At 41.4% G+C, this 24,986-nt stretch overlaps 1 protein-coding gene and 1 long non-coding RNA gene across 5 annotated transcripts; both read left to right on the top strand.

Moving 5' to 3' along the window:
* Positions 1 to 1,750: 1,750 nt before the first annotated feature.
* Positions 1,751 to 6,597, top strand: LOC103714288. Of its 4 annotated transcripts, none has more exons than XR_005514652.1 (6): positions 1,751 to 1,879; positions 2,056 to 2,177; positions 2,899 to 2,967; positions 3,638 to 3,834; positions 5,048 to 5,263; positions 5,504 to 6,597. It is a non-coding gene; the product is annotated as an uncharacterized LOC103714288 (long non-coding RNA). The 4 variants fall into 4 exon arrangements; XR_005514654.1 differs by having other exon boundaries at positions 3,638 to 5,263; positions 5,504 to 5,553; positions 5,703 to 6,597; XR_005514653.1 differs by having other exon boundaries at positions 3,638 to 5,263; positions 5,504 to 5,906; positions 6,046 to 6,597.
* Positions 6,598 to 7,422: 825 nt separating this feature from the next.
* Positions 7,423 to 23,758, top strand: LOC103714289 (digalactosyldiacylglycerol synthase 1, chloroplastic). The gene is made up of 7 exons (XM_008801487.4): positions 7,423 to 8,161; positions 12,475 to 12,507; positions 20,484 to 20,571; positions 21,493 to 21,977; positions 22,070 to 22,336; positions 22,534 to 22,883; positions 22,978 to 23,758. Exons 1-7 carry the CDS (start codon positions 7,544 to 7,546, stop codon positions 23,516 to 23,518), a joined length of 2,382 nt encoding a protein of 793 aa, XP_008799709.2. The 5' UTR covers positions 7,423 to 7,543; the 3' UTR covers positions 23,519 to 23,758.
* The last annotated feature ends 1,228 nt before the right edge of the window (positions 23,759 to 24,986 follow it).

Genomic DNA, 24,986 nt, shown 5'->3' with positions numbered 1-24,986 from the left:
AATTTGGGGGACGCGTAGTGGAGTCGCAAGGGCAGGACGGTTCCGTACGGTAAAAGACTACTGACGTGTGGCAAAGCCCCCCCCCCCCCCACCCACCCTTCGAAAAGCAGTATTTCCTTTTATGGGAGGCGGTCGCGATCTCCGCCTTATTTTCACCTCCTGTTCGCCCCAATGCATCATCCATGCCCTATACCTTTTATTATTATTATTATTATTATTATTATTATTATTATAGAGTTATGTTGTAAGCGGCGATGCACTGGTGGGCTGACAGCTATAGAGATGAAACTCAAGTCAGCATCAAAAAATATTTTCTATATGAGAAGGAGGCTGAGGGCAGAGCGTATCATCCTCGAGGAAGATTTGGCCATGTTAATTGGTTAGATACATAAAGAGGGGCAAAGGAGAGATGGGCGGCGGTCGCGACCTCCGCCTTATTTTCACCTCCTGTTGCCCCCCAATGCATCGTCCATGTTTCTACTCTATACTTTCCTCTCTTTTTTTTATAGGTATGTTGTGAGTGACGATGCACTGATAGGCTGACAGCTATAGGGATGGAACTCAAGTCAGCATAGAAAGATATTTTCTATATGAGGAGGAGGCCGAGGGCGGTGCATATCATCATCGAGAAAGATTTGGCCATGGTGATCGTTTAGATATATGAAAAGGGGCGAAGGAGAGATGGACGGCCTCTACTAGACGACATTCAGTGAATGGTGTAAGATTGTAGTGATTTTCAGACAGTTCATATATATCGAGAGACAAATAAGACTGTCGATTGGGTTACTGTCTATCCAGCACAGTACTTTAGAGAGGTTTTTTGGACGCACCAGGAGGTCTTTTCTTTATAATTATATCAAATTGTAACTCTTAATTTTGTTGGTTGTATATATTATAAAAAAATAAAAATAAAAATAAAAATAAAAATAAAAAGCGGAGGAGGAGGAGAAAGATAAGCAGAAGTAGAAGGGAAAAAAATAAAATAAAATAAAATAAAATAAAAGGTGAGTTGCCGATGGGTCCAGCATCGTCCGTCGCTTTTCTTGCGCTGGAGGTGGACATGTAGTATTTAACTTTGCTCGTACGGGAAGGGGACTGGATTGAGCTGTCACACCTGACGATTGGATGTGATGGTTCATAAGCTAATTAATGGTTACAAGTTTTTTGCGTCCCTTCTTGCTTTTCCTTGAATTGGATGGAAAATATTTTATCAGTCTCTCATAAAATCGCTGTCAATGCCTATACTTTTTTTTTATTTATTTTATAACAATGCTGCTTTAAAAAAAAAACTCCATAAAAATAGAGGAGCAGCTACACAACCCATCTAGAGAACCGCCCTTGAGTATTGCATAGCCCATAAAAAAAAACTTCTCAGCCTGGGGTCCTGTTTATCTTCTAGTATATGTGCATGATTTGAAAAACATTATACTCTCTCGCCAACTAGCTATTCCAATATTCAAAATTTTTTTCAATTGGTTCAAGATCGATTTAAATTATTTATTTAATAAAATAGTTAGATTCAAATTAAATATTTTAATTTATTTAATAAAATATTTGAATTCTAATTGCCATCCTTGCTTATCTGTCATAGTTCAGAGAAAAGTGGGTAATATGGTTGGCCCGGCTTTCATAGGGCCCGATAACATGGGTTTGGACAAGAAATTGGGCCGTTAAAGCAGGCCTCAGGATCTCAATAAGTGAAATTTCCGAGTCTTGGGTTCCAACACTTGGACGGTCCGGATCATAGAGTCGCACACGGTACTGTGCATCATATTCCATTAGACGAGATGTAAGTCGGGAAGGCTTCTTATTAAACACCCAGCGCTCTGACATTCCTCCGCGGCTTCTTTCTCTACTGCCCAAAAGATCCGAGTTCACTGTAAGCTAGGGTTCTTCCAGCTCCCCCAGTTCCGTCGCCATGGCAATTTTTTTTTTTGATTTCTTGATTTCCATCTCGTGCAATTCTAATTTTAGTCACTCAGATAGAAATTTCTCGATCAAATTTGTTTCTTTTTGATCTGTTTGTTTGATTAGATTGATTCTTTGCGTTTATAGCTGCACGGAGATTACATAGAGCTCCTCCACCGGAAGCGCCATGGCTACGGGCTGCACCATTTCGATCGAAGAGCAAAAGAGAGGCTCGCGAAGTCCGCGAGCGATCCGATTGTGCCAAAAAGGTGTGCCTGAAATTTTTGAATTGATCGGACTACTTTGAAATCCGATGGTGTTTTTCGTAGTAGTCCAAGGGGTTGGTTCACTTTTGGGCATGCTACGTTTGCTTTGCTCTTCTTTTTTGGACACATTTGGCATGGTGCTAGAACCTTGTTCAGAGATGTTTTTGCTGGTATTGATCCAGATTTGGATGCTCAAGTGGAATTTGGAACATTTCAAAAACTTGGGGATCCAACTACAAGGAGACAAGTAGTCTGATACAACATTGTTTTGGGAAATATGAATCCTTGAAAGGACTTTATTCTATAATTGGATGAAGGACTGGTTAAGGTATGTCCATTGGTACCACACGGTCGTCCTAGACATAGACCCGAAACTTCAGGATCCCGAACCTAAGTTTACGAGGTTCGGGTTCCCTAACCCTTGGAAGGGGAGACTTCGCACTCAACGGGCAATAATCACGATGAAGCGTCCAGGGATAATCATGGGGTAGGTGAGAGGCCTCAGAGTGAAGTCGTTGTAACGGAAGCGCCCCAAAAAAAGCCTGCCGATGAAATCCGTTCCCTCGTGCTTCGAAGCACTAGGCTCACTCTCTTTTCTTTTCATTTTCGTCCAATTTCTGATTTTTTTTAAAATTGTTTTTGACACCCAAGATGGGAAACTTTAGGGTTCTGACGTTTTATATTGTTCCATTTTAATCGTGTTTTACGTAATAAACGTCAACAGGCTCTTGGTATCAAGAGGAAGATGTTCGCAAAGAAACGGTATTGCTGAGATGGCGCTGATGACGAAAACGTAAGCCTTCCCTGCACCTCAGAAAATTCATTCATTTATTCATTTTTCTGAAACTGCTAATGGTATTAGTTAGAATAATCATAGAACGGATTTGGTCTAATTGGATCAGAACACCCTGTCATGAGGCCTTAACTTTGCTGGCACGAGAAGCTCTTCATGTAGTGAAAGTAGAGTTGATCAAAACCCAGGCCGGGCCGAGCTCGAGCCGGGCTCTACAACAGAAATTAGGCCTGATGGCTATGCCCAGGCTCGGTCCGGCCCGGCCTGACTGTTGGGCTTAATTTTTTGTCTAGGCCTGACCTGACTTAATAAATCTGGTCCCAGGCTCGACCCGATGAACCTGATTTTTTTTTTTTTGTTTGGAATCCCATGCCTGACCCATGGGCCTTTTTTTAAATGCCCAAGCCCGAAAAATTTCGGACCGGGCTGGGTGGGCCAGAAGGCCCGTGATCAACTGTAAGTGAAAGTAGTCTTATGCTACTGCATTTGGTTGAATAGGTCCTGCCTCTGTGTTATCTGTTGTTTTTGTTCGCCCTATAATTGTGCTTGTAGATAGATTCAATGGCCCTCGATATGTTTTGCATGTATCTGCACCAATGGAAGTGCAAGCAAATGTCTGTTACACAACTACATGTTGGTACTCTCTTATTTGCCCTTATGTTCCTTTCAGGCTTGCTATACAAGAGGAGTTGCCATCTAGGTGGACGGTAGATGAACCGGTACATGGGGGAGCTATTCATGCATTTTTTCTGAATCATGATGTTACAATACATACGAAGGTAATCTCGCATCGTTCCCATGCAAAGCTACACTAATAAGCAAAAGAGGAATGAAAAGGTTGGCAAGTGGGAGCTCCCACTTCCAAAGGTAAACTGCCCGCACGGATTCTTACATAATCTCTCTGTTTAAGCCCTGACGTCCTCAATAGGCTAAAAGTCAATCTATTCAAATCCAATCATAAACACCGTGATCAACTCATGGTCAATCTGAATGGGCTTGTGTTGCGGTATCCCTTAGTCTACATAGGTCATGAGCTGCGTCTGCTCTGATACCATTTATCACAACCTAGGACTCCATCCAAAAAGGCTAGCTGAAACGGATTATTTGGATTTCTTGGCCATGTATAAATATCCAAGATCTTCTTAGCGAAGAACCGAGATGAGACTAAATACATGCCCGCACGGACCCTCAAATGAGTGAGTGTTTTATTTTAGAAATTCTCACATGAGTTCAGACTAAATTTCTAAAACAGAGAAGTTTTCTGCTGTCCCATGGTAAGCACAAAAAGTAAGTTTCCTATATTTTAACCATATTATTAACACTGGTAAAGTGTATCTGATAATACAAATTCAATTTTTTTTTAAAAATAAATCTTTTCTTACCAAAAAAATATATTAAATGGTTTTCATTGTTCGCCAGAAATTTTGGTGTTGAGATCTCCATCTTTACATCAACAGCAAAATGAAAAAAGAAGAAGAAGATGAGAAATTGCATTCATGACTCTCATATAATTACTGGATATCAGCTTTGCTCTTGCAGGATAGGAAAAACAATTGAGACATTTCAAGCCCTTATCAGTAGTACACTCCAAGCGAAGCCTGTTTAATGCCTTAAATCTTTCTTTATGCACCAAAAAATGTGGACGCCATAGGTCTTCTGTTTTTTAAAATTAATAGTTCCTTATGGTGCAGATCTGGTTTAAAATAGATAGATTTGCTAGTGTTGATGGGATAAATAACTGAACTTTATACTGATGGTGGAATCCTCGAACATGATGTTTCCTTCCAATTATCCTGTCTTGCATAATTTGATGCTGTCTTATCTTGGAATTTCATAAATGATCTGCATTTTAGACTTCCTTCTCTTTTTTTGATAAAACCCTTTTAGGGAACTTCTTCCAATAATGATGGATAAGCAGTAGTGTTAGGGAATTACTTTGCTTTCAGAATGCTGTCTTATGTTCTTTATCTAATATAAGCTGAAGATACGCCTTATGCTAATGAGTTGATTTCTAATGTTTTCTGGTTTTGATGTTCAACCAATGAATGGAAGATAATGGTCACCAAAATCACATGCGTAGGACCAGGTTTTACAAGGAAAACAACAAAATATGAGTGTTCCATCCATCCAATGGAATTGAGGTTCTATCCAATGGGATTGTGGTTCTTGAGAGCTAATGCGACACATCCTGAAGTGAAATGCACCTTCAATCTAGATATCATTGGGATAAAGGAAAATCCAAATGGTCCAATGTACACATCTGTCAGCATCGTGACGGAAGAGAACTATCATTGAGGTAATTCAATGCATCATTTTTAACTGTTGGCTTCCTTTCTGAACAGGATATAACTGGTGGCCTGAGTTACATGAGAATATTTACCCATAAAATCGGCGCATGCAGCAGGATATAGGCATCCACCCCTCTTGGTTGGATAGTCAAAGAACTATCCAGAAAGTTTTTCAGGGTGGCTTCCTTTTTGATCTACTTATTGTTATTCTTTTAGATGCGATTGATATTTTCATTATGTAATTTCAGGTGAATGTAAGTGAACTTGGTTGTTACACCTGGTGGATAAGTTGTCTGGGGTGAGAAACTTGCTGCTCATAAAGAGATGTTAGAGCTTTTTTTTTTTTATGGGAATAAATTTCTGAAACGTTTGTAAGTGAAGGTTGTATGTTTTCAAGTCATCAATGAAAACGGGTCATACACGCCTTTCATTTTCTTTCTTTTGCAGTGATTTCTTGGGATTAAGAGCCAGTGGAAAACGTGTCTCACCCCTCGAGAATGAGATGCAAAATGGAATCACCACTCTCTTCTTAATATAAGCTGTTTATTGACCCTTTCTTTCTGCCATTTTCAATACAGGTAAATTTTTACACCATTGCATAAGCTGCTGGAGGATGTGATGGATGCCAAATTCATCACAACCAATCATATGGTAAATTAAGCATATATATGCTTGTTATTCCAAATTGTTTTCTGAGGAAAAAAGCTTATCTTTTTTTGAGGTGAGGAGATACAGTGAGTCTTGTGGCATCATTTCAAGAAGCTTCATGTGGTATCTGATCCTGAGCCAGGAAATCGCGTAGTAGGTCCCCAATGGCTAGAACCATACTGGAACCATCCTCAAAAGCAAGCAGATAGCGACACGAGTGCTTTGGAAGAGCCAGCAAGGGACATGATCTGGTGGCTCCCTGAACATGGAGTACAACGGTGGAAAAAGCTAGAGGCTCTTGGAACCTCAAAGTTTGAAGGAGATGCTTCCGGAGAATCATTTCTGGTCGACAAGCGGCCCAAGGTCAAGTTGATGGGACAATGGAGACAATTACAGAGATGGTTACATTGGAAGGAAGACTTCGACTTCGCTTGCCCCCGTATAGACGTGACTGCGACCCTTTCATACGCCCTTATCCTTCAGACATGGCTGGCTGTGGGGTTGTGACAGACCAAAATAGAGACATTATTACCTAAATGGTATGCATCGTGTGGTTACGTACGCAGTCAATAAGAGTTGCTGGTTTCTATGTATTCTTTTTATTAAGCATGTAACTTGATGCACTAGCATAGAAGCTAGCGGCTGTGATTGATTGCGTGCACAATTTTATTGGTGCATGCAATAATTTCTTTGACAATGTGTTCTCATTTTGCTTGTTTAGTGGCATTCTTGCTGTGCCTTTTTGTTTTTTTAGGATGAAAACATTCATGTGATGATACTTGATGGATTTCTTTTTTTTTATAATAAACTGTTGTTCAAACTTTTCATTATTATTATGTCCAGTGAACAAAGCATACAATTTTACGCCAGTGTAGCATGAGCAGCCGTTATACCAAAACAATAAATATTTTTTTTTTTTTTTTCTTCTTCAAAGGAATGCAAGCAGTAGCTCAAAAATCCCTTGCCAATTCCTGCACCCTAATAACAATATACCAGCTCTAGGGTTGGGATTGTATCTTCAGGCGGATCCTTCTTTTGCGCGACAGATACATGCTCGATCCTAGCAAAGCAAGAAAAAAAAAAAAAGGGAAAAAAAAAAGATAAGATAAGATGAGATGAGATACGAGCCCTACCCACGGCGCCTGTACCACCAAGACATCAAGTGTATCAATTCCAGTATGGACGCTGTTAGATTCATGCATCAAACAAAGCAGAGCCACCGATGCTTTTAGGCTCCTGGCTGCTGACCTGCTGTACACGTCGTTACCGTTATAACGCGCTGGCAGCCGATCGATCATTCTCGTCCGTCGGATATTCCCCGCTCCAGACTCCAGAATATTCCAGGAACCGTCCCCCCTCCTCCCCATCGTTAGAACCTCCCCGCCCAACGGCTTCATTCCACGTCATTAAAATCACGTGCCGTTCAATCTGCTCCCGCTCCACGACAGCATATCCTCCACGTGCCCCCCGCCCAAGTCCCCATGGCCCAGCCCCTTAAAAACCTCCGCCCCTCCGACCCCCTCGTTCGGTCGTTCCCCTCGGCCGTCCCTCGCTCTCCTCTCTTTCCCGTCCGCACGTTATCAGGAGAAGCGCGACCGGGAAGAAGAAGAAGAAACCCTAGCTCTAACTAGATCGCCTCCATGATCAATCTGGGCATGGAGCCACCGCCGACGGCTTCGAGCTCCGGCACGGCGGAGAAGGCCTTCTCGTTCCTCTCCAAGGGGTGGCGGGAGGTGCGGGACTCTGCGGGCGCCGACCTCCAGCTGATGCGGGCCAGGGCCAATTCGTTCAAGAGCCTCGCCGACCGCGAGCTGGAGAACTTCCTCCATTCGGCGTCAGCGTTCTCGGCGCCGCCGCGGCCGCCGGTGGAGGGGTCGATCGCGGAACTCGAGTTCGTGAAGCGGATCCAGCCGAAGCTGTCGGACATCCGGCGGGCGTACTCGTCGCCGGAGTTCAGCCGGAAGGTGCTGGAGAAGTGGAGCCCCAAGTCGACGATCCGGATCGATCTATCCGGGATCAGGAACGCCATCGTCGCGGAGGTGGATGAGGTGGGAGCGGTTCTGGATCTCAGCAAGGATGGGGTCCGGGGCCCGGTTAGGAGGAGGGTCCGGTGGAAGGGAGAGGAGAAGGAGAAGGAGTGGGAGCCGATTCGGTTGTTGAAGACAAGATTGAAAGAGCTTGAGAGGAAGAGCCAATCGAGCGAGATCTTTGGAAATTTCAAGAGCAGCGACTTCGTGGAGAAAGTGAAATTGAGCCTGGTAAATCCTTGTCTCTATCCTTTTCGTTTTCTTCCCCTTTAGGGTTTTATTAGTTTGAATTCGCGGTCTTCTGACATAGCGACCTCATCCTTTTGTGGAATTAGGGCTTTTCATTCTCCTTATTATAAATGTTAAGAATACCTAGTTTTGGGATCAATACAATGAGATGAAGGTGTCGATATCCAGGGCTGCGAAATAGACAACTCCCAAACGACTGAATTTTATCATAGTTTGGATTGCTAGGATCATCATGTTCTACTAGGATGATGATCCAAGCAGAAATTTTCTTTGTTGCAATACAATTTTGCTTTTCATTTTTCTAAGGAAATTGGTGATAGTTACATTTTAAATGGACATGCAAACCTAGGTGTTGCTGGATTGGAAGTCATGAAAAGACAATATTCTGAAACAGCTGATGTGGCTTCATCCAGTACCTTACTCTTCACACTACCATATGTAGAGCCACGCTTACATGTGAAGTGTCTGCTAGGGCAATATTTTCTGATGGTTCCAGTCACTTTTACACTACATAGTTTTTACAGAGGTTGTTAGGTTAACGACTGGCTTTTCTGCACATCATTTCTTGAAAAAAGCTTCAATATGATACAAGCAACTGTCAAATGTTTTGTTAGTTTCCCTCCGGTATTTGGCTAGTTTTCCACCTGTCATAAAACCTATTAAACGTTACATGTGGTATAACTTCCATATTTTGATATCAATTAAGCTTAGGCTGCTGAATACCATCTAATAAATCTTCATTCAATGGTGTTGATTAACTAATATCAAAATATAGAAAGTTCTATTCATCAGCTGGTTTAAATCGATGTTGACTTTCATGCATCACTGGCAAAAACTGATGGATGGGATTTCAGTTGTATCCACTCTCTTGTTCTGCACGAGAGCCCTTTTTGGAATTCGGATATTTACTGGACGTTATGCATTATTGAGTGACCATCAAAAAAGGACCCTCAAATCATATAGAAAAGTTTGTATATTTTTCTTGAGAGAAGCATATGGAAAGTAAAATTAAGTTAGTAGGCTAAACCTTTATTTTTCATTGCTAGTGATTGCAAGGATTCTAAAGCTATTAGTTAAGAAATTGGGCTGGGGTTATAAGAAGGAATTTTTCACATTCTCAAGGTCAGAGCCATGATCACAGTCCCAAGTTGAGGTGTTCAAGAATAATTCAACAAGCTTGAAAATTTTGAAATTCGGAAAAAATATAATAGTTCAATAAAAATACAAGTTTATATGCTTATATAGAAAACGCTAGACAAAAACTCGTTTTCACTCCATGGTCCATACATTTTCATGTTACATCATTTCTAAGTTTGTGAAAAAACATTTGAATTGCTATATTTCAACCTAATATTTCCAAATTCAAGAAAGTAAAGTGAATCTTGACTCATCTTTGATTGTGCTAAGAAAACTTTTGAATATGTAAATAAGTAGAGTGAATCTTGGATCATCTTTGATTATGCTAAGAAAATTTTTGAATATGTAAAAAAGAACTAGAGTTTAAAAGAAATTGAAAAATAAAGGAAAATGAAAGTCCCTCCACAAGAGAGGACAAGAGGAATGAGCTGTTGGCCTTGACTGGTTTCTCTAGATACTTGTGTAGGTGGGGCACTAAAAAGTGGGACCTATGTAATAACACCCAAACCCATCTCATCTATTTGAGTGTTGTACCCAACAGAAGAACAAATGAAGATGGGAAGATGAGAAGTCCCCCTACAAGAGAGAACAAGAGGAACAAACTGTTGGCCTTCACTGGTTCTCTAGATGCTTGTGTAGGCCGGACACTAAAAAGTGGGACCTATGTAATAATGCCCAAACCCATCTCATCTATTGGTTCATGAGATCTTGTCAGTTTATATTTTCCTTCCACTTCTTAGCACCCAAAAATGTTTATGGTCTTTAAACTATCTTTTCTGCTTCTGGAGATCCCATGGCATCCATGCATTCGTGAGCTGCATGATAACACCCAACACTCAAAACCGTTCGTAATCTCATGATCTATTCACTAATTTCATGTTTTTTGAACTATTCTGTTTGTGATCCATTCATGAACTACCGAATAATATGCAGAACAAGTCAGCAAGCTCTCACATGACAAATTATTCATGACTTTTTTTAAAATTCAGCAAATATCGTGACCATGGATAGGACTAGACCAGGGTTCAGGTGAAAAATAGAAATATGGACCAAAATGACATGGTTATACTAATGTTGCTGTAGCTATTAATTGTCGATGGCCTAAAAACCATCATTAAGGAACTATTACTAGTAAAACAAACCGTTAGTAAAATTAAAAATTAATTCAAGAAATTATTATAATGACCATTACTTGGACCATGCTTCATAAACATGAAAAATTTATGACTGGATAAAAAAATGTCTAGAACTTTATTGAGAAGCAAATAAAAAAAATCAATCACTGGAATTGTTTAAAACTTCTAAATTTGGAAGATAATCTATGCCATATGCAACCATGATCTTTTCTATTTTATAATGTTAACAAATCCAAACAACAACTTTTCTCTCAAAGAAAACTGATCCAAACAATATTTTTTGTTTGTTAGTTCCAATCCTACCTTCGTGGGAATGACACTGATCTCTATTTTAGACATGGGCAAAGGAGAACCAGAAAGGGGCAATAAAAGAAATATAATCAATGACACTTGGCCTTGATAAATTTGGATAATAGAGAAAAGATTCATCTTTGAGGGATGATAAGAAGAGAAGAACTGTGAGGGTAAAGGCAAAAACAACAGAGAGCTAATATATAGACAGTCTGGTGAAAAATAGAGCCATTGATCTTATTAGTTTCGTGTTTTCTTCTTCTTTTTTTCGTTGGGGGGGGGGGGGGTGCTGTACTTGCTTGTGGTTGTTAAAATGCTTTCAGATAATTTTAGGGGTAATGAAAAATTTAGATGCTTGTTTTGTACATTTAGTAATCTATCGAATGAGGTCAAGGTCTAAGCTGTTGTATGGAATGTCATTCAGTGGTTGATACTTATGAGGATCTATGAATGCAAGAATGGAAGTGGATTAAGAGGCATGTGCAGCCAACCACAACTTACCAGGTTAATTGATGTAGATTGCCTTAATATTGTCGCCGTCTCCATTTTTTCATTGAGAATTTCCCAAGAGCAGCCCATTATGTGGATTTCACCATAAGGACTTTCACCCTAAGGATGAAATAACTTGCTGGCAGAACACTGTGCACAATGTAGTGGTGGTGTAAAACTGAAAAAAATATGAGCAGGCAATGAGCCGGGATCTCATTCTCATAGATATTACTTTCAGGGTAGAAGTCACAGGGTCCACAAATGAGTTCTTTTCTTGGTTGGACCTTGCAGGTTGATCTGTTTTTAGCACCTATATCAATGATAGTGGTGTCCTTGTCCAAAAGTGCATTTTTTTGATTATCAGAATAATCATATCATATGGGAGAAGGATACCTACCCAAATAAACGTGCAAGCGAAAAAGATAACTTGCGATGGTGACCATGGCTTTGTTGTTCCTCATGCAGTTTAGCTGAAGTATTCTTGACCCTTCTGAACAAATATTTTGAATAGTTAAAGGAATTTGCATCTGTGTTTTTCAATTAAATGGCGACATGATATGAACTTGGAATTGCGTATGAATGCGCAGATATGTAAATAGATGGTCAAGATGAATGCATGCTGGCGCTTGTTCTTTGAATTCCCATGCTTGGGATTTTTGAGTTTTTGCAATTATTACCAGCACTGTTGTCACCATGTGGTGCCTGTCGTGGTTGGATATTGGCAGCAAGGTAGGGGGTACTAAATATAAACATATTTTTTGCAAGGTTCTATTCTGTTTCTCTTCTTTCCCCTCTTTAATTGTTATTCTCTCATTCTCACATCTATAAACATGCCTTGATACTCCAGTTTGTAACCATTTTCCTTTAAGTCTCATCCATTAAGATATTCAAGCTCTAAATGCCACTTGGGATTCCAGTTTATGGGATTTGGCCATATCACTCTTTGGGCCTTCATGGATATGAAAAAAAATTCTAGGTTATGATGAAGAATATTACTTTTGTTGAAGTGAACATGGGCATCCGAACGCATTTTCAATAATCTAGTAACTAATGCACTTTCTCTGTGCAACCAGCCCCAAAAGTGCAAAGGCATGATGCATGAGCTCTTACAAGAACCGCTTGTGTTTCAGTTTGATTTTTCCTCCTATTTGTTCTTTTTCTCTATGAGAATTGCATATTACTGCATTTGAAAGCAATTTTTTTTTTTTTTTTACTTACACACTTTTTGTGTTTTTGTTGCAGAAATCAATTTGCAAGGAGCCTCAAGAATCAAAGGTTGGTTGTAGAGGTCTTTATCGTTAGCATTATTTTTAGATACATCAGTTTTCAGGTTTACAAGTGAAATTTCACAATGCACATACTTAAGATTTGATATACTCTCCTGGCTACATCTTATGACTTTGATCTGTTTCTCTTCTTGCTGCTTTAAATGTAAAGCGAAGACATAGGCATGTAATTCAGACTCTATTCTTACAGCACTCTTAGTAATGCAAACTCTAACCTTGAGGTTTCAATTATAGAGTTCATGATGCGGGACAGTTGATTTAAAAAAAAAGAAATTCAGAAGGGGAAGGATCACGGATCGGGGCGTTGGCACAGAGGCAAAGCCCAACCTGGCTCTGATACCAAACTGATGCGGGACAGTTGATTTAAAAAAAAAGAAATTCAGAAGGGGAAGGAGGAGGGAGGAGTCTGGAGTCCACCAGATGCCAAAACAAAGCCCTTTTTTAATCCAAATATTCTAACCACAACAATAGACATGAGGGTCTCATATATAGCCCTCTATGTAACTGCCCATGATCCCCACAACATAGCTAAATACAGTCATAACAAGTCAACAACTAACAAGGACGAAAATACATAATAAATAAACCAAAATACATAAGAAATAAAACTAGGGCAGCCAAAGTGCTATGCACGCCGGCGACGCCTATACACATGCTGGAAACGGTGGTCTGTGTCCCCACCAACTCCCCTCAGCTGAGAGGAGTTCGCCTCTGGCGAAACGGAGGTCTGGTAATGCTCCAACAGGTCTGAAGCAAGTCGCTGAAGCTCATCTCTGCTAATCCAAGTATCATCTGACGGAGGTCGACCATGCCACCTGACCAGATATCGCTGATAACCACCATTCTGTGTACTGACAATCTGATCGTCCAAAATCTGTTCCACTGTGTCTGTGATCTGCGGAGAAATAGGTACAGGAGGCAAGGCAGGAGCAGGAGATAGGGTCTCAAAGTTGGATGTGAAGTCAGTGTCAGGCTCATTGAAGGGGTCAGTAGGAATAGTTGTCGGACCTCGGTAGGCAACTAAGTCTTCTACATTAAAAACTGGATTAATCCCAAAATCACTTGGAATATCCACCACATATGCATTAGATCCAACCCGTTTCAGAATTTTGTATGGACCATACTTCGGGCGTGCAATTTCCTAACGGCTCCTGGTGGAAACCGTTCAGGTCTGATTCTGATCATTACATCATCACCCGCTCGAAATTCTTGATAACGTCGACGTAAGTCAACGGCCGTTTTATATCTCGCATTGTTGATTTCAATTTTCTTTTTAATCTCTTTATGTAAATTTTGCATGTGTTGCGCAAAGGATTCAGCGGTCTCAGAGATTCTATTGTTAGGGGCTACTGGGATAAGATCAACAGGTTTTCGCGGTACATAACCTAAGACAATTTAAAAAGGGCTCAAGCCAGTGGTCCTGTTTACAGAGCTATTGTAGGCGAATTCAGCTATGGATAGAAGAAGATCCCAATTACCTGGGTGGTCACCTACTAAACATCGTAGAAGGGTTCCTAGACTGCGGTTGACCACCTCAGTTTGCCCGTCTGTCTGAGGGTGATAGGCTGTGGAATATTTAAGGTTAGTACCCATAAAGTTCCATAGGGTCTTCCAAAAATAACTAATAAATTTGACATCTCTATCAGTCATTATCGAGGTTGGAAGCCCGTGGAGTCTAACGACCTCATCAAAGATAATCCTCGCAACTTTTGAGGCATCAGAAGTCTTGGAAGTGGGTAGAAAATGTGCCATCTTAGAGAACCGATCCACTACCACGAGAATGGAATCATGCTTACTTCTAGTCTTTGGCAATCCTAGCACGAAATCCATACTAATATCCTGCCAAGGACGATCTGGGACAGGAAGGGGTGTATATAAACCAGTGTTTTGTTTGCGCTGTTTGGATAGATGACAAGTACGACACTGACTAACAATTTTTGCAACATCCCGTTTTAAGCTAGGCCAATAAAATCTTTGTTCGACCATATCAATGGTCTTATTTCTACCAAAATGGCCAGCTATTCCTCCTGCATGAAGTTCCCAAACAAGAAAATCTCGAAGGGATGTTTGAGGGATACATAGCTTGTTTCCTCGGAATAGGAATGCATCAACCACAAGGTAATCACTATTGTCCCTGGTGTGACTTTCTAACACACTAGCATAGATCTCAGCGAAGTCTGGACAAGTTGCATAATCAGCAATCATACGATCAAATCCAGTAACCTTTATGCTCACTGACAAAAGTAGTGCGACACGTCGGCTTAGGGCATCAGCGGCCTTGTTGTCAATTCCTGCTTTATGACATAACACGAATGTGTATTCTTGAAGAAATTCAGCCCACTTTCCGTGTCGTGAACTCAATCGTTTCTGAGAGTTCAAGTACCTCAAAGCTTCATGATCAGAATATAATACGAACTCTTGAGGTAATAGATAGTGACGCCAGTGACGCAGCGCTTGTACAACTGCATAAAATTCTTTGTCATAGGTGGAATATTTTCGTTTGGCATCATTTAGCTTCTCACTGAAGTATGCAATAGGATGTCTGTCTTGGCTTAAGACTCCACCTATACCTAGACCAGATGCGTCACAAGAGACTTCAAAAACTTTAGTAAAATCTGGAAGACGCATTACCGGAGCTTCAGTCATTCTAGTCTTGATCTCTTGGAATGCCCTTGAGGCCGCAACGGTCCAATGAAATTCACCTTTCCGGATACAATCCGTAATCGGTGCAGTGATCGTACTAAAATTCTTGATGAACCTTCTATAAAAGGTGGCTAGGCCGTGGAAGCTTCGCACCTCAAATAATGTAGTGGGTTCGGGCCATTCAAGAATAGCTTGGACCTTCTGTGGGTCTGCTGAAACACCCTCAGAAGAAATAACGAATCCTAAGAAGATTACACGATCAGTCATAAATGAACACTTCTTAAGATTCGCATATAGGCTTTCTTTTCTTAGTGAATTGCAAACCAAACGTAGGTGCTCAAGGTGTTGTTCCTTGTTTTTGCTATAAATTAAGATATCGTCAAAGTAGACTACAAGAAATTTACCCATGAAATGTCTTAGCACCTGGGTCATGATTCGCATAAATGTACTAGGTGCATTTGTTAATCCGAAGGGCATGACTAGCCACTCGTATAACCCATCTTTGGTTTTGAAAGCTGTTTTCCATTCATCACCTGGACGGATACGGATTTGGTGGTAACCACTCTTAAGGTCAATTTTGGAAAAGATAGTGGCACCTGCCATCATATCAAGCATGTCATCCAATCGTGGTATTGGAAACCGATATTTAACCGTTATCTTATTAATTGCCCTGCTATCCACACACATTCTCCAAGTGCCGTCTTTTTTGGGCGTTAGAAGCGCCGGCACCGCACACGGGCTAAGACTTTCTCGGATGAATCCTTTTTGGAGTAGTTCATCAATTTGCCGTTTCAATTCAGCGTGTTCAATCGGATTTAGTCTATAATGAGGCAAGTTCGGGAGAGTCGCCCCTGGAACCAAATCTATGGCGTGCTGAATGTCACGCATAGGGGGAAGCTCATCAGGAAGGTCCTCAGGAAAGAGATCCCTAAATTCTTCCAGAACATGATGAACTTCCTTCGGAAAATCTACTTGAAAGTCAGGAACAACTTCTTTGGACACTAACACAATGACTATGGATCCTTGGGCTGCTGCTTTCTCAAATTCCTTAGGACTAATGATTTGAAGGCGCTTCTCAACCTTCACATCCTTCTTTCCAGCAATAGAAGGTCTAGGCGGTAGAGGGTTTAGTCGAATTTTCTTTCCTTGGTGAACAAAAGAACAGGAATTGGATTTGCCATAAATGGTCACATCCAAATCATAAAGCCACGGTCTACCAAGGATGATGTGTCCGACGTCCATGGGAATAACATCACACCATACCTTATCATTATATTCAGAAAAGTTGATTTGGACGAGACAACGCTCAGTGACTGGTATAGCGGTTTTATCCACCCAAGACACATTATAGGGGTTAGGGTGAGGCACTGTCTTTAACTGTAGCTTCTTGACAGTTCTTGTAGATACAATATTGACACAACTCCCACTGTCGATGATAACCTTACAGCTATGTTCGCCACATTTGATATAGGTGTGAAATATGGATCGACGCCTCCAGTCATCATCTTCTCGCTTTGGTTGTGTAAGGACACACCTGACTACGCCTAAAGGAGTGGAACCCTCAAGTGAGTCCGGTTCCTCACCTTCATCTGACTCTTCAGGGTCTATCTCTGGTTCATGGACCAACTCATTCTCTTCATCATTTCTATCTTCTTCGATGACCAATGATTTCTTAGTAGGACATTGACTAGCTCTATGCCCAAAACCAAAACATCTGTAACACTGATCTCGAGAAATTTTGGGTGGTTCACTTAAAATTCCCTTACTCTTTTGATCATTAATTTTTGGGGACTCGGTCGCTTGATTTCTAATATTAGGCTTGCTCCAAGTATTAGTTTGACTACCGTGGGTGTTCTTATAATTGGTCTCCTTAAGATCAAATCGCCTAAAGGTTGTCTTATTAGTATAACGCTCAATGTCTTGGACAAGTTGATAAGCATGTTCTAATGAATTGACCTCACGCAGAATAAGCTCTTTTTGTAGATCATCTCGCAATCCGGACCTAAACCTAGAAAGGGTCAATTCCACACTCTCGCGTGCATCACATCGCATGAAGAACTCATCAAAGCGAGCGATGTACTCAGACACAGGTTTGTTTCCTTGAATCAGTCGTTGCCACTGATCTAACAGGCGACTCTTATAGGATGTTGGGAGATATTTTTCCTTTAACTTCTCCTTCATTTCATCCCAATGTACCACAGGGGGTTGTCTAGCTCTAGCAAGCATATTTTCTATTGTGTTCCAATGTAATTTTGCAGGACCAATGAGCTTCATTTTTGCAAAACGGACTCTGCGATCGTCAGACAAGCTGTACCATTCAAAGTAATGGTCCATATCAGCGAGCCAATCGATGAAGACTTTTGGGTCAAGACGACCATCATAACTTGGTGCATCGATCTTAATACTGCGCATTACATGCTCATCTGGTGTCTCACGTGCTCTTAGATAGTCCCTTTGGTGTTGTGGCCCAAGGCCTCTGGGGCGGGACGGTTCAATCTCACCAAGTTCAGATTCTCCATCGTTGTGAGTCACTTGGAGGTTGGTGATTGAATTTTCAGCCATAGTCAAGCGAGTGTTCAGTCTAGTTTCAAGGTCAGTGATTCTTGCTCCTAATCTGGTTTCTAATGCTGTTATGGCATCTAACACCTGTTGGTTTGGGTTGGTCGACATCTCATGTGAGTAAGATGTACCGCTGCGAGTTGTCATACTCTAGAATTCAAAAAATCCTAGATATATAATTAACATAAAATCAACAATGTTGAATAAAAGACGACTTTTGACGTAGTCTTGGTTACCTTCGAATTAGCACGGGTGATAACTAAATATCAGGACCTTAGGTACTGCTAACCTTGGTCTGAATCATGCAAAATCTTTGCAGGTTAATCTAATGAAAGTGGGGTCCTTCAAATTGATTTGGGTTTCACCAGATTCAAGTAAAATTTCCTAGTTGCCTTTCGAGGATTTGAAAATAATTTATAAGGCTCAATATGTGTTTTCAAGGGGCATAGGCTTTTATAACATTAAGGTCCTATCTCAAACCGACAACATGAAGTGAAAACAATAATAATCTAAAGATAAACTAGTTTATAGGGAAAGGCTGAGAAATAATTATGTAAAGGGAAGATACGACCTCTTCTTACAGATCTGAATCAGTGGATGAATTTGGATGTCAGAGTGCAGAACCGGAGCCCGATGATTTGTAGAAGATGCTGCTGGAAGACGGCCAACTGCGGGTATCGTTGTGGAAGTCCAACACGTGGCAGGGTCTGGATCCAATTGTAGAAGCTGGAAGAATCAGGCCCACAAGATAATGGGCTAACAGAACTCACCTGTAATGGGCCGAAGGCTGGGGTCGGCCCGCTTGCCTGAAAGTAAAACACGGTGGCTCGCCCGAATTCAAAAGCACACCGTGGATCCGAAGCTTCTGGATGGCTTCGGATCCCTCTGTGTCTGTGGGAGTAAACCCGAGGGAGACGCCGTGGGGGGAAGAGAGGGGCGAGTTCGGCGGGGGGCGATCTTCGTTTTGGAGGGCGATGGGAGCGGCGAGGGCGGATGATGGAGTCGGCAACGGAGGTGGAGGTGGTGGTGCGGGAAAGAGAGGCGTCGGTGAGATGGGAGGGAGAAGGGTCTTAGTGAGCTGAGAGGGAGAGGAAGATTCGACTGAGGGAAGAAGAAAATGGGAAGACTCAAAGGTCGGTGGAGGGTGGCGGTGTGATTGAAGCAGCGGTGCGTGCGGTCGCTGAGGTGAGCGGCGGCGAGCGAGAAGGGACTGGCGGCGGAAGGGCGAGGCGGCTCGGCGGCAGCATCAGGGAGCGGCGACAGTGGCGGTGGAACCCTAGATCTAGGGTTCTTCTCCGTCGAGCAACAGGTACGATCTTTTTTTTTTTCTTTTTTTTTTTTTTTTTTTTTTGAACAGCACGTGCAAGTCACGTGCTGCGTCTGCTGTCCCTCACGTGTGAAGTCACGTGCGAGGCTCACGTGAGGGTCATGTGACCTCTTTTTTTTTTTTTTTTTTTTTTTTGGAAACGGATCCGGGTTAATAGACTGGGTAACGGGTGAGGGACTTACCCGTTAGCTGGTGTTGCTTCAACCTCCCGACGGTTTCGGGAGGTGGTACCGGGCTCTGCGGCTACGGTTGCTGGCAGTTCCCGGCGGCCGATCGTGCCGAAGTCCACGCTAGCAGTGCGGGGGGGGGGTCTCAGTGGTCTGTGGTGGTGGCCGGCGACCGGTCACCTGCTCCGGCACTGGGTTTCCTCGCAGGAATGTCTCCCGTCTCACTTCGTGTGCGCGGTGGCCGGCAGACGCTTCGGCGGGTCCGAGGGACAGATCTGAAAGAAGGGCAGCGATGCTCCTCTTCTTTTTGACAGAGGGAGTCACCCGTGGTCCGTCAGCTCGCTCCGGCGTCCGGGGTCGGGATACCGCGTAGATTTCGTGTGCCCACCGGAATCCTGGGATCCGGCGGTGCTCTGCCATACACTTGGTAGATTTCTGTGGGAGTTTCGGGACAGAGGAGACAACAAAAGATTTTTTTTTTTTGCAGACTGTCCCACTGCGGCCCAGAAAATGGCAGTGAAAGAAAAGGAAGGGAAAGGATCACGGATCGGGGCGTTGGCACAGAGGCAAAGCCCAACCTGGCTCTGATACCAAACTGATGCGGGACAGTTGATTTAAAAAAAAAGAAATTCAGAAGGGGAAGGAGGAGGGAGGAGTCTGGAGTCCACCAGATGCCAAAACAAAGCCCTTTTTTAATCCAAATATTCTAACCACAACAATAGACATGAGGGTCTCATATATAGCCCTCTATGTAACTGCCCATGATCCCCACAACATAGCTAAATACAGTCATAACAAGTCAACAACTAACAAGGACGAAAATACATAATAAATAAACCAAAATACATAAGAAATAAAACTAGGGCAGCCAAAGTGCTATGCACGCCGGCGACGCCTATACACATGCTGGAAACGGTGGTCTGTGTCCCCACCAGTTCACAATTGGTGAGAGATGTGTTATTTGGATATTAAGATGGGATCACGATTTGCAACATGGGTTAATATATTCTCCATAATAAACAAGAAGTACTTCATCTGATCTCTTATAAAAAGCTAATACTGCATCTTGACCCTTTGAGCAAGATGTTAGAATGAAATTATTGTCTCTATCATATTTCATGAAAATCTAGTGCTGTGCCTACTACTGGAAATTTTAGTGGCGGTGTTTTTATTTTTTCTAAATTGAAAGATTGTGATGCCTAAAGATACAATAATATTTGATAATCAATGATCTTCTTTATGCTTGTACTAATGCTTATTTGTGCACAGGAAGTTCCACCACTGGATCTACCTGAACTTTTGGCATATCTGGTTAAGCAATCTGGGCCATTGTTTGATCAACTTGGTATAAGACGAGGTACAATGAAGTTGTTTCCATAGTCTTTTGTTGTGACTGGTTGCTCATAACTGTGTGGCTGATACTGCTAAGCGACCTAATATCTATGGCTTCATTTTATATGAGTAATCTGCATCTTGCTTTCTTCTTGTATATTTAAGTTTGCAAGATGCCCAATTCACCAATTGCCTGTTGATATCGGATACTTGATTTCCACCACTTATATCTTACAACCATGATATATCAAAAGGGTAGATAATATGTTACATCTGCCACCTTCACTTTGTTCTTGTCCATGTCTTTTCATTACAATTATAAGCAGATGATATCCTCTCTGTAGTTAAAATTCTGAGTTTGTGATGGTATGGATTTAAGAAATTTTAGCTATATGAGTCAAGTTATGGTCTATAGAGAAAGTATTCACAATTTCTTTTGTGCTATATTGCCATTAGAACTATTTTTTTTTTGCCTTCTCTAATAATTTTAAATCAGGTTCTCTGATCTGTATTTGCTTAGCCTGTTCAGGGACTGAGTACTATGAAAAACTTTAGGCTCAAGTTGTTGGATTTCTTGCTGGTTTGTTTGAAACATTCTTGTGATCCTGACTTGTTGTTAAACTCATAGACGTGAATGCCTGTAATGATAGTCTTCGGTTTTTAGAATCATCTTGTGTTTTATCTTACAGACCTGAGTTTGAGGCATAAGTTTCATTGAAACCTTATAATCTAGGAAATTTCTCCTTCATTTATTTATAAAAGGCATATGTACATCACTCCCGATATTCATGTCTTTTGACTGGGTTACATGAGGAACTTGTCATGCTTTTCTTACAATTTTGGCTTTACTTGGAACTTTATGTCTAGATCTATACATATATGTGCTTATTCTAGAACAGTATGATACATGATTTTACATCATTGAACATTTTATTTGGCCTTGTAGATATATGCGATAAAATAGTCGAGGCTTTGTGCAGCCGACGCAAAGACCAGCTCTTATGTCATTCTCTTTCTGAGAAGGAAGCATCCTTACTTGAGAACGGGAACATCAATGATGAACTTGATCTAAGAATAGCCAGCGTGCTCCAAAGTACAGGGCATCACTATGATGGTGGCTTTTGGACAGACCCAATAAAGAATGACACAGAAGAAAAGAAGCATCATGTTGCAATTGTGACAACCGCCAGTCTCCCATGGATGACTGGAACTGCTGTGAATCCACTGTTTCGAGCTGCATATTTGGCTAAATCTGCAGAGCAGGATGTTACATTGGTGGTCCCTTGGATTTGCAAGTCTGACCAGGAGCTGGTTTATCCTAATGGTATGACTTTTAGTTCTCCAGAAGAGCAGGAGGTTTTCATACGAAATTGGGTGGAAGAAAGAGTTGGTTTTAAAGCAGATTTCAAGATTTCTTTTTATCCAGGAAAGGTAGCTCTCTCAAGGAAATATTTGTCATGCATTTATTTCATGCAAAATTTTCACAAATTCCGATTATTTAACATGGTATTATTGGACTTCAGTTCTCAAAAGAGAGGCGGAGCATCATACCTGCTGGGGACACTACACAATTTATTCCTTCCAGGGAAGCTGATATTGCAATACTGGAAGAGCCAGAGCACCTAAATTGGTACCATCATGGAAAGCGTTGGACAGATAAGTTTAATCATGTTGTCGGTGTTGTTCACACAAATTACCTAGAGTACATCAAAAGGGAGAAGAACGGAGCTATCCAAGCTTTCCTGGTCAAACATATTAACAACTGGGTTATGAGAGCATACTGCCACAAGGTCTCATTTTTAAATCTTCTGTTGGTTCATTCATGTATTGCTTCTGTTTCATTTATGCTTTGGTCTAATATGTTTACTATGGGGGAATTGGCATTTATTTTCTTTTGCTGGACAATATAATACTATATTATATACCATGAAGCAATTGAGAAAGATTTTCTTATATCTGAAACTAATCAATGATGTTTATCATGCAGGTTTTGCGTCTTTCTGCAGCGACGCAGGATCTACCCAAGTCTGTTATCTGCAATGTTCATGGCGTGAATCCCAAATTTCTTAAAATTGGAGAAAAGATAGCTGCTGAAAGGGAGCGCGGAGAGCTTGCATTCTCAAAAGGAGCATATTTTCTAGGAAAGATGGTGTGGGCGAAAGGTTATAGAGAACTGATTGACTTGTTAGCAAAGCACAAGAACGAATTAGAAGGTTTCAAGTTAGACGTGTATGGAAATGGAGAGGACTCACATGATGTTCAATCTACTGCCAGGAAGTTGGACCTGAATCTCAACTTCCTTAAAGGAAGGGATCATGCAGATGATTCACTTCATGGGTAATGATCGCATGAGAAGCCCATATTTACCTTGCATGTATTGCTGCATTTTTCTTCATTAATTATTGATGCAATTATTTGGTTGTATTCACAGGTACAAGGTTTTTATAAATCCTAGTGTCAGTGATGTCGTTTGCACGGCGACAGCTGAGGCTCTGGCAATGGGGAAGTTTGTTATTTGCGCAGATCACCCATCAAATGATTTCTTCAGGGCATTTCCGAACTGCTTAACTTACAAGACATCAGAGGACTTCGTTGCTCGAGTGAAAGAGGCGATGGCCAATGAACCCCAATCCCTCACTCCTGAGCAGAGATATAACCTGTCATGGGAGGCTGCAACCCAGAGATTCATGGAGTACTCGGAGCTTGATCGAGTGTTGAGCAATAACAATGATGAGTCAAGTGAAGGAGGCAAATTCAACAGTATCAAGGCTATTAAGAAATCAATTTCCATGCCAGCTTTCTCAGATGTTGTGGACGGGGGATTGGCATTTGCTCATTATTGTCTCACGGGAAGTGAGATCCTGAGGTTATCTACAGGAGCAATACCGGGTACACGTGATTATGATAAGCAACATTGCATGGATCTGCACCTCTTGCCACCTCAGGTACAGAATCCTGTATATGGCTGGTAAGGGAAACCCTTTTGTAACAATATCCTGTAGTGTATATGTTAGTTGATGAAGTTAGGCCAAGAGCTTTCCCAAAGTAATGTGCATGATGATCTCATAATTCCTTTTGATTTCCTTCCGCTGATGTGCGTCTTCATCTGTCTCCCAAGCTGTAAGTGATTCTTTACTCATGCCTCTGCCATTGCCATACTTTGAGATGAATACAAACTGCAACCCTGGGAGAAAGGGTAGTTGGAAAGGCAACCATGTGAATCCTACTTATTCTGCTGGCTATCATGAATTGTGAAAATATACGCTGGTCATCTTGAGTCCGTGCATCCTTGTTGATGTGGCTAGTCAATGCAAAATCACAGGTTTGAAAATAACAATCTTTTAGGTAGGGTTAAGTTTGTGCGAGCCTTGCCCCTTTCCGATTCTTTTCACATTTGATGTATCAAAAATAAGCAGGCTGATGCTGTGTGATGGATATATATTGACTAATACAGCATCATCTTAGGGTCCAGAATAGTAGAAGCATAGGACCTACATTTTGCTCCCTGGTGAATAATTCGAGAGAGCTCTGTGCAGATGTATCGTTGGAAATTCTTAATGTTCCCATTTGATGAAAGGATTGCCCTGCTGGTACTCTGGTACTCTATTACCAATCACTGTAAATATATGATGTAGTAGCAGGCCAGGTGTATCTGTTATCCCTGAATCTTGTCGACCACTTCGTGTTTCATCTGTAATTTCGTTGGTGCCCAATTTTGCTTGTGGATGTTAACAATTAGCTATTTTTGATTATTGTTTCTCATTTCATTGTAGTTATGATCTCTTATTTTAGATTGTCATCCTGCCCATCAATTTTTTTGTCTAGAAAACTTTTGTGTAAGAAGAGCATGAAAGGAAGCTACGTTAATGGACAAACATTATTGGCTATATGATCTGTGAGCCAAATCATGTTTGATGGTAGTGAAATATCACTGCAAGTGTAGTTATCCATAAAAAATTGGAAAGGACAGCATCAGGTTGAACCTATAATTATCAGTGTTGGCGGCAACGTGCTCGAACCTCTCGATAAATTTTCTCCTGCGAGATCGGGTTTAAATGTCTTGCTGCTTGAGTCTCTCCTCCCCTTCCTCTTTCCCTCCCCTCATTTTGTTAATAAGGTTTTGTAATTCAAAACTAACCTGGAGAAATTTTCTGGCTGAAAGGGGCGACAATGCCATTATGTATAATTTTAGTGCATTGGTGAAAATATAAATGGGGTGATTGAGGTCCATTCCTTGGATTTACTGTCATTTTATGTTCAGGTGGACTTAAAATTTTATTCATGTTCCTTGCTTTTTGTTTTTTACGTTGGGTCGTGTTTCTTGCTTTTAATGGTCATTCTATATTTAATCTCTGGCCATGTTATGAGTGTCTATGCAAAACATAGGGAGGGGTTCAGAATTGTATCGTTCTCGTTAGACCGGAGACCGTCCGTTGGTGC

This window comes from Phoenix dactylifera, chromosome 14 (assembly GCF_009389715.1).
Source record: "Phoenix dactylifera cultivar Barhee BC4 chromosome 14, palm_55x_up_171113_PBpolish2nd_filt_p, whole genome shotgun sequence".
Classification (NCBI taxonomy): Eukaryota; Viridiplantae; Streptophyta; class Magnoliopsida; order Arecales; family Arecaceae; genus Phoenix; species Phoenix dactylifera.
Note: the sequence above shows the minus strand (reverse complement) of the source record. Positions and strands in the feature narration are given on the sequence as shown.